A 14,001-nucleotide genomic window follows, 5' to 3' on the forward strand; every position below is an offset into this window, starting at 1 on the left:
TATGGGACTTCTGATTATGTTTGTTGACAAAAATTGTTGAGGTCGCAGAGGATAAAATCGAAAGTGCCATTTTCTGGCTAGCCGACTCATTGTCCAAGTGGTATTGAGGCCAAATTTGGCTACAGAAAAAGACCAGGTGCTTAGGGCGGAGACCACGAGCTAAGCCCAATTCAGTAAGGTTGGCAGTAGGCACCCCAAGAGACACAATGGAAGCTGTGGGGAGGGGGGGGGGCAGCTGGCTTTATGGCTGATAAAAATGGAGGTTGGTCAGGCCTTTGTTCAGGGTGAGAGGAAGGGGAAGCAGAACATTTTAGAGAAAGTGCTGCAGGGCCGCCAACACAAAGCACACAAACAGGTAAAGAGGCTCAGACACACCCTCTGCGTTCCAGTCCAGGCAGAAGGTGCAGTGACTACTAGGAGTCCTGTTAGCAGGAATCCCAGGAGGTAAACACAGAGACAAGGGCTAGAGGCCACATGAGATGGCAGACACAGAGAAAAGATGGACATGAGAAACCGGCCTTATGTCACACCCCTTTCAGGCAAAGGCAGTTATTTCCAGCTCCTCTTGGTACGAGGGTTGCAAAATACCGCGTTGAGCTTCTTACTGTATTTGCTTTTCAGGGCTTCCAGCTAGTTAGCCTCCCGTGGACCCTATGTTCCCGTATGAGTTTGCTGGTCCTTGGTGTCCAGAGGGACAAACAGGACGGAACGAACATACAGAGAGAGATACTGACCAGAAGTCCTTGCTCAGACAGGCTCCAGAGGCTGAGAGCCTGTGTCCCTACCTCTCCCAGGCTTCAGCCACCAAATGTGAAGATGAGACTGAGGCACAGGGAGACCGGCAGACATAACTGACAGGGCAAGGGAGCGTTGACAGAATAGCTTTATCAGGGGGAGCTCCTGGATGAGGTTCTGTGACCTCTACCAACAGGTCAGGGAAGTCGTGCTCAGCAGCTGGGGGTTTTTAAAGGGGTGGTGAGGAATGTATGGCTATTAGTATATGGGGTCTGGACACTCCAACTCCTTTTGAACTCAGAGCATCTGGTTTCACTGGTTATCTTCTCTGGCTCGGGCTGCTGCTGACTTTTGGGATGTGCAGGGAAGCATGCGCAGGGCCTGGACCTGCTTCAGCTTAGTCCTAACAATGATGTTGTCCTCTCCCCAGATGGTGGGCAAGTTGTGGGACAGATTGAAGAAATTTGTTGTTAGCATGTTAAAATTCAATCTAATAATTAGGGACTCCTAAGGCCCCCTAGTGGCTGCTATAACCATCACCTCAGAAATTCTAAAGAGCCGTTCTGTCCTACAGGGTTGCTGAAGGTCCTGATCAACTCCATGGCAGCAGGTGGGATACAATTCAATGTCCTCAAGGAGCAGGGGTGGAGTGGAGGTCGGGGCAGCAGAGCACTCTGCCACTTGCTGAAAGGTTGGGAAATTGAAAGCCAAATGTCAGAGCTCCACGGGGGAAGACCTGGTGATCTGCTCTTCAGATTGAAGTCGAGAAGATTCTAAGAGGCAAGTATTCTGTTACCCTGGGTCACTAAGAACAAATTCTGGAACCTAGCTGAGAAGTAGGAGCCCTGTGTTGGGCTGTGACCTTTAAGGTCAACAGCTCAAAGTCATCAGTCGGCTCTTCTGGAGGAAAACGGGCTCTCTGTCAAGTCTCAGACCCATGGAGACAGTCAGTTCTGCATTGACTTACAGCAGGAGGTCCTCAAACTGCAGCCCAGGGGCCACACTGGGCCCGCCGTGGACATTTATCCGGCCTGCCGTGCGTTTTTTGCCACTGCTGCCTGTCCTGCTTAGCAGCCAACTCGTCCAGTGTGCGTTAGGAAATTGTTCCTAGTTTTAATTTTAAACTAGTCCAGCCCTCCAACGGTCAGAGGGACAGTGAACTGGCCCCGAGGAGCCCTGCTTTATAGGGTTGCCGAGTAGGCATCACCTTGGGGCAGTGGGGTTTGTTTTGCTTTTAGGGTGTGTGGCCTGCAACCGTCCTCAAGCCCTGGAAGGACGCAGGGTGACACGGAGGGAAGACACCAGCCACAGAGCCCAGGACGACCTCAGGCAGGCTTTATTGACGGCTGGGGACGCAGGTATCCAGGAGCCTTCATAACCTGGGGACAGAGAGGAGGGGACTGAGGCCAGGCCAGAAGAGAGAGCACCCCTCATTCCTGCCCACTCTCCTCTACCCCCCCCCACCTCCTCCCTCCCTGGGTTTGTCCACAGTTGCTGTGTTCAGGGGATGGCAGAGCAGCCCCTTTCTCTCTGGTTTCAGTGAATTCGAGCTGTGCTTTCGGCCCAGCGAGGGAAAGGCACTCACTGGATCTCTCGGAATGCACGCTTCTCCACCAACTTGACTTTGTACTTGCGCTTGAATCTGAGGAGATAGGTAGGTGGTCAGTAGGCAGCAAGTACAACCCCCCACCCCAACCCTCCAGCCCCTGGGGCCTGTCCTTACTTGGCTCTCTCCCTCGGCTCAATCATGTTCCTTTTCTGGAAGCTCTTGAATCGGTCCCGGAGGATGTTACCCTCGGGCTGCGGGACGGGGGTGGGGTGGGGGTGTCAGTGATCAGAGCCTGCTTGGCCACGTCCCTAGGCCTGTTGGCCCAACACTCAGGGGCTCAGTCCTGGGTGGGGGACGGGAGAGGGGTGGTGGTGGTAGGCAGGCAGGGCCGACCCATGATGCTGGTGCACAGAGGGCAGGGGGCGCAGTCCCATGAAGAGACCAGGGAGTAAGACACAGGGTCCTCCCGGGAGCCAGTGGAGGCTCTGGGCTGAAAGGGGCGAGTCTGTGCTTCTAGAAGATTCCCGAGGACACACAGGGGATTTCCACTCCTGCAGAGTCTCGGAAACTTCCTGCAGGAGCGTGCTATAGAGTTGGCATGACTCAAGGGTGGCGAGTGTGGCACCATACAGTTCTTAAATGCTTGGGAGAAACTCTGTCAGGTTACTTCTTGTCAGGAGCAAAAGGCTGAGAAGGAAACTCAGGACTCAGCACTGGAGGGGGCTGGCAGACCTGCCTTAGGCGTGTGTCATCCAGTGAGACCAGAAGAGTGAGATGGTGCCCGACTCCCACCACCAACCATTCTCAACAATGGTCTTAGACAGAGAGGGAGGAAATATAGAACCAAACGCACATTCTTAAAAAGGACTGGATTAATTGGGCCAGCAGAGACAGCCTCCTGACACAGATGACCCTGAGATTCGCTTTGAACCCCGAACCAAAACGATCCCTCAGCCACCTTTCTGCAACCTGGCAGAGGGGCACAGGGACTGGGGGTGCTCTGGGAAAGTGTGCGCTACTAAAAAGCCATGTTTGTGATGCAAGAGCCGCTCTCAAGCTAAAGATGAGGCACTACGGGGGCAGGCGCTGGGGCACCTGGACACTTCCCACTGACAATTCTATCGGGATGATTGTGAGTATGTAAAAGGTGACACCTGGAGGGGGGGAGGGGACTTGGAGCGGGGAAAGGGGTGGGATCCCAAGAGTCCAGGTCTGAGCACCCCCTCTGGAGCCACTGCCCTCAGCCCCCAGGCATCAGCCCAACTGGCCAGCCCAGGGGAGCCACAGTGTCGCCCACTGCCCGGGAGGGCCTGGGGAGCAAGGATGGGATCATCAGCGGGTACAGGGTCTCCACAGCTCCAGCACCCCCACCCCTGCCCCCACCCAGCAGGCACCTTCAGGGTCCGGAGGGAGTCTGCCAGCTCTGAGGTCAGTTGCACATCAATGTCCGGGTCCTGGTACCTGGGAAGCACAGTGGGGTTCAGGGCTGGCGCTGGGCAGAGTCCACTGTGCCAGTGTGGCCTCTACCCAGCAGGGTCAGGTGCTCTAAGTGGGGGGCACAGAGCCTGGAAAAGGCAGATGGCCCTGGGGCCCGAATCAGACAGTGGAGCCCCTTTGAGTGGCTTCCTGACCTCCCTTAGAGAACTCCACCGCACCCCACGCCATACCCTCCCCCAACCCCAGGCCTCACTTGAGTCGCCCCAGCCTGCGGGGCTTGTCTGCATCAGCCAGTCTCTGGGCCTGCCGCCTGTCCCGCCGCCGGGCCAACTCTGTCAGCCGCTGGGCCACCTGGACCTTGATCCCCCGCAGCCGGAAGAGCTCCTGGTGCCTGAGCTGAGCGGCCCGCAGCGCAGCCCGCTTTGCCCGCTGTGGGGAGGGTCTGCTGTCAGCAAGCCCCTCCATGGTCAGGAGGCCTTTTCTGCCACACTAGCTTCTTTCTGCACAGCAGGTATTCAGGTTGGGGTCTGGAAGCCCCACCTCCCCAGCAGGGGCCTCCTCTAGTGGGTCTCTTCAGGATCCCTTGAGCCCAAGGCTGCACCTAGTGGCCACCCGAAGGATGCTGGGAAATCACCCCGTTGACGAAGTTCCACGAATCCCAGAGTACAGCCTACAGGCCCTGGAAAGGGACACTCACCAGGCTCCGAGCAGCCTTCTCCCGACGTCGTTGCTGCTCTGTCTTCTTCTGGTTCGGGGCCAGGCGGGTGGGCCTGGGCCAGGCCTGGTCTCCTGTGGTCTCGGGCCCCTGGCTCTCCCCTGGCTCCCCATCCGCATCTGACTCCTCCAGCAGTCCCTCACACATCTCTCGGAATGTGGACTCCTGGGGGGATGGAGAGAGTCAACGGGATGAGGGCTCCTGGAGGTGGGGAAACCCCTATGGATGGGGAGTCAGCAAGCAAGGGACTCCAGGAGATGGGGAGAGCCAGGGCCACGGGGACAGTCAGGGCTCACCTGGGTGGCAGCCTGGTCAGCAGTGGGCAGAGCCAACTGCCTCTCCAGCTTCTCTTCTCCCTTCTGCCGCTGCAGCTCCACTTCATGGGCTGCCTGGAGCAGAGCCTGCCATGGGGTGGGGGTGAGAGGACAAGGCCAGTGAGAGGCTTGGTCCAGGGCCCTGCCCTTCTGCCTGCCCTGTTCCCTGCCTCAACATACCTGGTGGTCCTCAAAGGTCGGGTTGTAGGAGGCTCCAGCCGGCGTCACCTCCAGGGCAGGCAGTTGGGAGGGCTTGGTGAGGAGTCGCGCAGGTCGCTGGAAGAAGACAAGGCCCGAGCAGGGTGAGGGCCACTGGCTCCGAGTCCTCTCGCCGGTTGAGCTAGGACACCACGCTGGGAGGGGCCAAGGTTGGGGCCACAGACTGACCCCATGGCCCTTCCCCAGAGCTGCCTGGAGCTCAGTAGTGTCCTCTGATGGAGGGATGTCCAGTACCCAGGATACGACCTGGTGGGCTTCCCCTCCCCCCAGGCCTCTAACCCAGGTAGCACTGTGTTCTTTTCAGAGGGTAGAGTCCCTGGCTGGTGCTCGGCTGCAGTAGGAAGGGCTAGAGGTTCAAGCCCCATGGAGCTGGCAACACAGCCCGACTGTGACCCGCCACCGGAGGTGTAGGAGTCCCTAGGTGGTGGCAAAAGGCTGGCAGCGTGCGCTCACTTAGAGGCACCTTGGAAGAAAGGCCTGAGAAGACAGCCACTGCCAACCCAGTGGGACTGCGGCAGCACTCGGGGGCAGTGGTGGCTTTTCTCCCACACAAGGTCTCCCTGGCCTGAAGCGTGTCCATGTCCCTGCGTGCCCCCACCATGGCCTTGACTAGTCACTGAACCAACACACCTCCCAGCACCCCCCGGGCAGGGTGGTCTCGCACCTTGATGCCTTTCTTCTTGGTCTGCTCTAGGAAGAAGGTATCCTGGCCAACCAGCGGCCGGTCCAGAGGGTCTGTGGGGACAGGGAGGGATGGTGGAGGCTGTCCAGAGAAGGAAAGGACTGTCCCAGGGGTCCCTCCATTAAGCATCGCGGAGTGAGGGGCGGACGGCTGAGGGCAGGGTGAAGAGGTCCCCGTCGGGCACAGGGCTGCGCTGTCAGGTCGTCAGTGCTCGGCCTGCACAGCCACCTGCAGCTCCCCTCCCTCCCCTGGGCCCCAGCCCTAAAGGGAGAGCTGGTACTCACTGTCAGGGGCCCAGAGGTCATAGAAGGGCCGCTCGGCGGTGTCCGGGAGCCCAGGCTTGGCCTTGTCAGTTGGGGGCTGGCAGAGCCGGGCCTGGGTCCTCCGCACTTCTCGGGGCAGCTCGCCTTGCTTGGCCAGCCTCTCCCATAGCTGCTGCTTCCGCCTGAGTTTTTTGGCGTTGGGGACCTGGTGGGCGAGGACACTGGGTGGGGGAGAGGCAGGGGGTTAGGTACCACCAGCCACACCCAGACGCCACCACTCCTCCTCCTCCATTGGACCCTCAGCTTCAGATCACGTGGGCCCTGGGTGGACTTGCCAGCACAGACTTCTGAACCACTGCCCCCCGGGGGACCACCCCAAACCCATCTCTCCCACCCAGGGATCCTCCTGATGCTGCCCTGCCTCCACGCTCCTCAGGCCCCCTCCAACCAGTACCATCCCTACCCCCCATAGGATCAAGAAGCGGTGGGGGGGTGTAAGGCACAAGGGGCCCCACAGCCTGGCAGGCAAACGGGGCGGGTGGGGCAGCCCCGATACTCACTCTTTGGGGACGGGGATCGAGGATGTATTCTCAAGGGTGCGGTCGATCCGGAGGGGCTTCTTGAGACGCAACGACTTCTTCCCACCTTTCGCCCTCTTCTTCAGGCCTGTGGTGGGAGAAGGAAGATCCAGGGCCCAAGACTGCCACCCAGACTAAGTGCCAGGGGGCAGTGCTGGGCTCTTGCTGATCTCATGCCTGCTCGGCCATTTTGCTCACTTAGGATACTGGGGTTTTACTAGTTCACAGGAGTGACCCGGAGACTAGAACTAGACGGTGCCCACTGCCCACCACGCTCACAGGGAAGGACAACAGGCAGAGCTGATGAGGGTGAGAGACCAGGGAATAGGACTCACATCCCTAAACTGTCCAGGCTTACTGGACCCTGTGGAGCCTTAAGGGCTCCTAGAGACCATGGCCCAAAGATACTCTTTCCGCCTGAACGGACACATCCCCACCTTTTTGCAAAATGATGAACTGGCTCATGAACTAAAGAATATGGTACCCTACTAACACATCATCCCCATGGGGCCAAGGGGCCACCACTTCCCTAAAGCAAAGAGAAGGGGACAGGGAAGCTAGAGGGCTGGAAACGGAACCACCAGAGTGGACTTTTCAGAGAATGTTTGAAATATAACTAATGTCACTGAAGAGTGTGTACAGAACGTGTAAATGTTCCTTAAAAAATGCAATTAAAAATAATAGGCATGCTCTAAAATGGATGTGGTAATGATTGTGCAATTCTCCTTTATATGACTGAACGGTTAAACTATTGAGTTACATGACATGTAAACTATGTGCCAATAAAACTGTTGGGGAGAAATGATAATTGAGTGCCACCAAGGAACAACAGTGACGCAAGCTCTCCGTCACCCCACCCTGCAACAACAAAAGCCACCGACTGCCATTGAGCCCATTCAGCCCCTAGGACTGGGAAGACCTGCTCCTGTAGGGCCGAGACTGTGGTTCTTTATGGGAGTTGACACTCTCCCTCGGAGCCGGGCGTGACCCACTATGCCACCAGGGCCCCTCAATGGCTGAGTTTTCAGGAAAAAAACTTTAATAGACCACCTGACCTTTCTTCCGAGTTGTGTCTAGGTGGGCTCAAACCTCCAGCCTCGGGTTAGCAGCTGAGCATATGGGCACTGCATCACCATGGGGTCGCTCCTCAATGTGCCAGGACTTTACCACACAGCACACTAAGGGCTGCCACAGAAAACACAGCATGCCGGTTACCCTTGGACTTCAGCCGGCGAAGGTGTGTCCCACCTGGGATTCCTCCTTGTTACCAACTTTGTTCTCACACGTCCTCAAATGATCCCTAAACCTGCCTCTTGTCTCCTTGTTACAACAGGTCCCGGCTTTAGTTTTGGGGCAAACTAAAGCAGGCATGTGGTAACCAGTTTCTTGCCCACGAGTTGTAAAGTAGATCCTTCTGTTCTTAGTAAATGAAAGGTCTCATTGGCTAGCAGTCTGTTTCTTTCCTTAAAACGGGCCCTGACTTGCTCTTATTCAAAGGAACAGCAGGAAGCTGATACCTGTAAGTTCTACTCAGGACCGGCTTCTGTCTATACCATTTCATTACTTCTTTTGTTTGTATTTTTCAAAAATAACACTGGTGAAGAAAAGAGCCACTATGAGAGTACACAATCCTGCCTGCGTGGCACATGCATAGCAAGTTGTTACCAGGGGCGTGTGCCACAGGTCAAACGTACTACACGTTAGCAGGCGTCAAGGGGTTCCCCCACACTCGGCCGCGCTCCTCACCTTTCTCCTTGGGGCCGGTGTCCACAAAGAAGAGTTTCTCATCGGGCGCCTCTGCCACCAAGCCCCTGGGAGACAAAATGCAGAGTCAGCCTCAAGCCTCTCCCAACACAGCTCCTCCCACCACAGGGCCCACCTGCACTGAGACCTCGCCCCTCAATTTCAGACTCCGCCAAAACGAGGCTTTCTGGGTGTTTGGGCCGGTCCAGACCGGGCAGCCCCCAACCCCTCTCTGGCTCCTCAGGACCTCCTGAACTATGCAATTCCTGCCCCAGCACCCCAGGAAGCTATTTACCTTCCCCGGGTAGATCTGCATAGCCCATTCCCCCAGCACTTCAAAGAGCAGGTCCTCAAACAACTAGATAACCTCCCATGGGATCGCATCCTGAATTAAGGTCCTGCAGCTGCAAGCAATAAAGTCTATGTTAACATAGACTTCCTTAGCTCTGACCCTGTATAACTCCCTGACCTCACTCCCAGAGAGGCTCATGCCCGTCCCTTTGCTCTGCTCTCCTCTTCCCTCCCAGAAGTTCTTTCCCTGCCTCAATAAAATCTTTCTTAACCTCTTATTCTGGACTAAGCTTCATCTCCTGCACCTGTCTCCAACCTCACTGGGTCCATGGAGACTGGATGGCAACCCACCCCCACAACGGAAATAAATGAGCTTTACACCTTACATCAAAAGTAGCCCCTGCCTTGTTTCCAGGGAAGTCATTAAAAATGTAAATTGCCTACACAATTGATGTGTGTATGGATTGGGATAACAGTTGAATGAGCCCCTAATAAAATGTTTAAAAAAACAAAACAAAACAAAAAACAGACAAGCAAAAAAAAAAAAAATAAATTGCCCGCCTTGAGCCTGGAGCCCTTTTAAGAACTACAGAGACTCCTAACCCACCGTGGCGAACCCCATTCCAACCCACAGCAACCTCGCCAGCCAGTGTTTGGGCGAGCGCAGCGGCACCGCTCTCGGGGTTCCCACCACTGACCCTGCGGTGGGCTGCCCAAGCAGCGACCCAGCTGGGCTGAAGAATGACTGTGGGCTCAAAGGAGGAGAGCCACTGGAAAGATCTAGATGGGGCCTGAGCGGGCTGTGCCTTTAGGGGAGGAGCGCAGGAGGTCGGAATGGCCGCACCGCGGTATCAGTGCCGGCGGATTGTTCGAGAACGGAATTGGTTTAAGTTTTTCTGTGAGTGATCTCGGCAACATCAAACTAAACGAGCAGCCACAAAGGTCCCAGCTCGGTTTGGCCGGCTGGGCTGGGGTCCCCTAGGGGTCACGGAAGAACCGGGCTCCGTGGGGTTTCCAACGGCTGTGCTTTCAGGCCACCGGGCGCTTGGCTCCCAGGGTGCCTTGGGGTGCCCTCGGATTTCCCACCTTGGGTTAGGAGCCAGGCGTGGGAACGCTGCACCACCCAGGGGCGTGCGTCCCCCTCAGTTTAGCAGGACTTTTACACTAAGTCACAGGAAGGGAGGGCTGTCAGGTCCAACACAGCGAACCCCAGCCTCCGATAAAGATCGCTCTTCAGCAGTCACTGCGGGAGCCCGGGTGGCACAGTGGTTACCAGTTGGGCTCTGATCTGCAGGGCTGGGAGTTTGAAACTACCAGCAGCTCTGAGGAAGAATGATGGGGCTTTCTACCCCTGCTAGGTTGGCCTCAGAAACACATGGGGACAGTTCTGCTATAGGGCATCCAATGGATGGCAGTCGAGTCCGGAGTTTCAGGTTGTGGCCTGCCAACCTTTAACCCAGTGGTTCTAAACCTTCCTAATGTCCTTCCATACAGTTCCTCATGTGGTGGTGACCCCACCCCCCAACCATAAAGTTATTTTCGTTGCTACTTCATCACTGTCATTTTGCTACTGTGATGAACCCGACGACCCCTGTGAAAGGGTCTTTCGACCCCCAGGTTGAGAACCGCTGCTTTAACCTATCCACCAAGATTCTAAAAGCAAACGCCCACTGCTGTGGACTCACAGGACAGAGAACTGCCTGGTAAGTGCTGTAACCCAGCTTGGTGCGAGAAACTCCTTTGTGTTTTAAAGTGTCCCACTAGCAAGTTGCCCCCCATCCCCGCCCCCTGCACTTGACTCTCGAAATGCCTTTGGACTCCCCTTGCCTAACTAGCAAGAAACTATCCGGTGAGGTGACACTTTGAATGATCACCTGCAGCTGTGTTGTTCCCCCTAGCTACCTCTCCTCCCCCCAATACCCAGCCAGCCTGAGAAGGATGCAACCCCTTGAAAATCCCTCCTCCCCTTCAGCCAGCCCTCTACTCTGAACGATAAAAACCCCGTGATTTCTGTGTTCAGGGTGACAAGCCAGCTATAATGAACGTAGCATATTTTTACATTCCGTGGCGTGTTTTTTACTGCTGGGATTACATTACAGTAATTATATATAAGCAGTATATATTACAGTCGTACGGTCACCTTTGCTGGACGCCACCCGGTGGGTCTCACTGCTGACCTACACCCCCGCGGCCACTAAGTGAATTCTGATTCGTAGATCGGCTCCTGAGGGTCTCTGAGACCCTGCGACTTTCTGGGAGTTCACTGACCTCTTCCCCACCCCACCCCCTCAGAGCCACAGGTGGGTTTGAACCAACCACTGTGGGGTGAGCAGCGCGGCGCTTGACCTGCTGTGCCACCAGGGTCTCTTTCTAGAAAGCCCGGTGGGGCTCTTCTACTGTCACGTGGGGGGGGGGGGGGCAGGCACTGCGTCCTAAGACAACATTCACTCGCTTCCGTTGGGAACATGCTTCACCCACACAGGGAAATGGGCAAGAAACACGTCAGGCGCTACTTGTTTCCAAAAGTATCTCTCGTTTACGGGCAACTCCGATCTCACCGGGCACGTGGTACCTCTATTCGCTCCATCTGGCAACCCTTCCAAACCGGGCAGAAGTGCCCCCACTTCACCCCGAGCCCCCAGGCCTCCGCAGCGCGAGCCTACTGCCCCCCCCCTCAGGGGCGACCCCCGCCCCAGGCCCACTGCCGCCCAACCAGTCCTTCTCCCTCACCCCGAGCCCGTGCAGGGTTCCGCGAACCCGCACCCTTAGCCCCCTCCTCTGCCTCTCGAGCGGCGGGTGGGTGGGTTGAACCACCGAACGCACGGCCACCGGGTCGATTCTGACCCACGGAGACCCACAGGGCGGCCGGTAACGAGCCCTGCGCGTTTCCGAGACTCTTCATTCAGCCCGGGGGTGGGAGTCTCCTCTTTCGCCCGCTGAGCAGCTGCTGGCCCTGAGCCGCCCAAATGACTCTCCAGCAGAGTCCTGCCGAGTCACAGCCCCCGTCGGGGGACCCTGCAGGTAGAACTGCCCCCCCGGGGCGGGGGTGGTTTCCGGGACTGCAAGCCTTCACAGGACTGGGAGCGTCTTCTTCCTCCTGTGGAGCAGCTAGCCGTCTCGAACCGCTAACCCAGTAGCTAGGAGCTCAACGCCTAACCGTGCCACTAGCGTTCCGGCTTTTAGTGTCGCCCCCCCCCCAAATAAAAAGCCCCGAAGCCCGCGGCCGGGGTCCAGGAAGTCCCGCCCTACCTACCCGGTGGTGCGCTCCTGCAGCCGCACGTCCTCCAGGAACTGATCCACCTCCAGCCCCAGCGGCTCCTGCGCCAGCCGCCGCCAGCCCCGCTTCCTATTTCGCGGGCCTCGTCGCCGCCGCCTCAGACCCGGGTCCACCGAGGTGGGCCTGAGCCCCAAGAAGCCGGAATCGGCCGCGCTCTTGGAGCGCGCGCGCCTACCAGCAGCACCACTTCCCGCGGCCATCTTGGCAAAGGCCGAGCCCAGCCGCGGGCGCCCCGACATCCGGTTTGGGAGGTGCGCGCGCAGCTCTCCCGCCCACTTCCGTGACGCACTTCCGGAGGGCGCCATGTTGGTAGTGACGTAGGCAGCGTGGGAGCGGGAGGGCGGTCTTCTTGGTGACGGATGAATGACCCCGCCCTCCTGTTTGTCCCACGGGATCTGCAGATTCTTGGCAGCCCCAGGTTGGAGGTCTCCGCTCTCGCTCTCCGCAAAACACCTTTCCTGGCGGCCTTTTGTCTTCGCTCTTAGAATGTTGACTTTATTCCTTTTTATGATCACTATATATTTTCACTCTTCAGGTCTGGAACTGAATCGCTTCTGCGCTCAAGTTTCAGACGAACAAGAGTCGCTGTGAGGATATCCTCCTAGGCTGTGAGGATAACAGATAGGTGAACAAAGGAGGCTGGGTGGCGCGATGGTTAAGTTCTCCAAACATCGAGGTTGGTGGTGCGGATCCGCCCTCTTCCGGACAAAGATGTGTCGGTCGGCTTCCGTAGAGGCCAGCCTTGGAAGCCCTGGGGAAGCAATTCTTCTCTGCGCTTTGGGATCCACGCCGCGGCGACTGGGTTGCTTTTTAAATACAAGATGAACACTAACGTGGGCTTGCTGCTAGGGAGATCCGCACTCCATAGATAAATTAACCAATGACATCGAAAGGGCAGCATGTGCCCAGGGATAAAGCTCAGAAGGCGGAAAGGGATCGAAACGAAGGATGTACAACGTTTACTGCTATGATTGGATTGTGTGACATGTGCATGAAGTGACAACTGTTATTAAAAAATGGAAATGGCTAGCAGGGAGGAAGTGGAAAGAGTGCCCGTACATACTGGGAACCCCAAGCCATGTCATGAAACAAAAAATGTGGATGAACTGTTGAATGGGAGGGCAATTTGTTCGGTAAACTTTTACCCCAATCACAATAAAAGGCTTTTAAAACGATTTTTTTTTTACTCTATGTTTGGGCCGGGTCTGAACTAGGCAGCCCCGGTTTGGGCTAAGCTGAAGCAGGTCCGGGCCCTGCACGTGCTTCCCTGCACATCCCAAAGGTCCGCAGCAGATGGCGCCAGAGAAGATAACCAGTGAAACTAGATGTTCTGGGTTCAAAGAAAGCCGCACAAACAATTATCAGAGTTTCCAGACCCCATATGCTAATTGCCATACATTCCTCACCACCCCTTTAAAAACCCTCGCCCCCCCAGCTGCTGAGCACGACTTCCCTGACCTGTTGGCCTCTTCAGGGAGCTCTCCCCACCTAATAAAGCTACTGTATTTCTATTTCTGCTCTCCCTTGTCCTGTCAGTTATGTCTGTCTTCCTCCCTGTTCTTCAGTTCTGCTTTACACTCTACAATTTTCTTTGTTTTAGAAAAATCAGAATCAAAGGAGCCCTAAGTGGGTTAGTGGTTGCATGCTGGACTGCTAACTGAAAGACTAGCGGTTCGAAACCATCAGCCCTCCTTGGGAGAAAAATGAGGCTTTCCAGTCCCATAAAGAGTTATAGTCCTGGACCCCCACGCGGGTAGTTCTACCCTTTCCTGTAGGGTTGCTGCCAGCCAGAATCAACTGGCTGGCAGTGAATCTATATCGTTAAAAAGCAACCCTGGTGGCGCGGAGGAAAATCAGAAGCCCCGGTGGCAGATGAAGCACAAGACCCCTTCCAATCTTGGAACGTTTGGCTTTGTTCCAATCTTAGAAGTCAAAGAATGTTAGGAATGCTCAGGTTGGCAACACAGAACCTTCTATTCAAGTGATATTAGGAATGTTTGCTATGAGAACCCCAGAAGTATAGACTAGCGTTAATCTTGAAAACGGTATATCGCCCCAGTGCCGTTTTCTGCAAAGTGGGAGTATACTGTTACATTTACCTCAAATCGGGAACACAATAGAGCTTGGCTGCAAACGGAGGGCAGTTCTAATCCTCCGCAGTGCCTTGGGAGAAAGATCTAGAGACTGACTAGAAAGGA

The 14,001-nt window shown here is 56.1% G+C and overlaps 1 protein-coding gene and 1 non-coding gene across 2 annotated transcripts; both read right to left on the reverse strand.

Annotated features, from left to right (window-relative positions):
- Window positions 1–2,316: 2,316 nt before the first annotated feature.
- Window positions 2,317–12,003, reverse strand: NOP53 (NOP53 ribosome biogenesis factor). The gene is made up of 12 exons (XM_004710406.1): window positions 11,780–12,003; window positions 8,239–8,303; window positions 6,475–6,580; window positions 5,936–6,135; window positions 5,634–5,704; window positions 4,931–5,026; window positions 4,733–4,837; window positions 4,419–4,601; window positions 3,975–4,150; window positions 3,679–3,745; window positions 2,459–2,535; window positions 2,317–2,377 (listed from the first exon to the last, which is right to left on the reverse strand). Exons 1-12 carry the CDS (start codon window positions 12,001–12,003, stop codon window positions 2,317–2,319), a joined length of 1,431 nt encoding a protein of 476 aa, XP_004710463.1.
- On the reverse strand, window positions 3,520–3,626 carry LOC115870420. Its single transcript, XR_004046697.1, has one exon. It is a non-coding gene; the product is annotated as a small nucleolar RNA SNORD23 (small nucleolar RNA).
- Window positions 12,004–14,001: the final 1,998 nt, after the last annotated feature.

This window comes from Echinops telfairi, unplaced genomic scaffold (genome assembly GCF_000313985.2).
Source record: "Echinops telfairi isolate 266 unplaced genomic scaffold, ASM31398v2 ScPeMD7_655;HRSCAF=1070, whole genome shotgun sequence".
Lineage (NCBI taxonomy): Eukaryota > Metazoa > Chordata > Mammalia > Afrosoricida > Tenrecidae > Echinops > Echinops telfairi.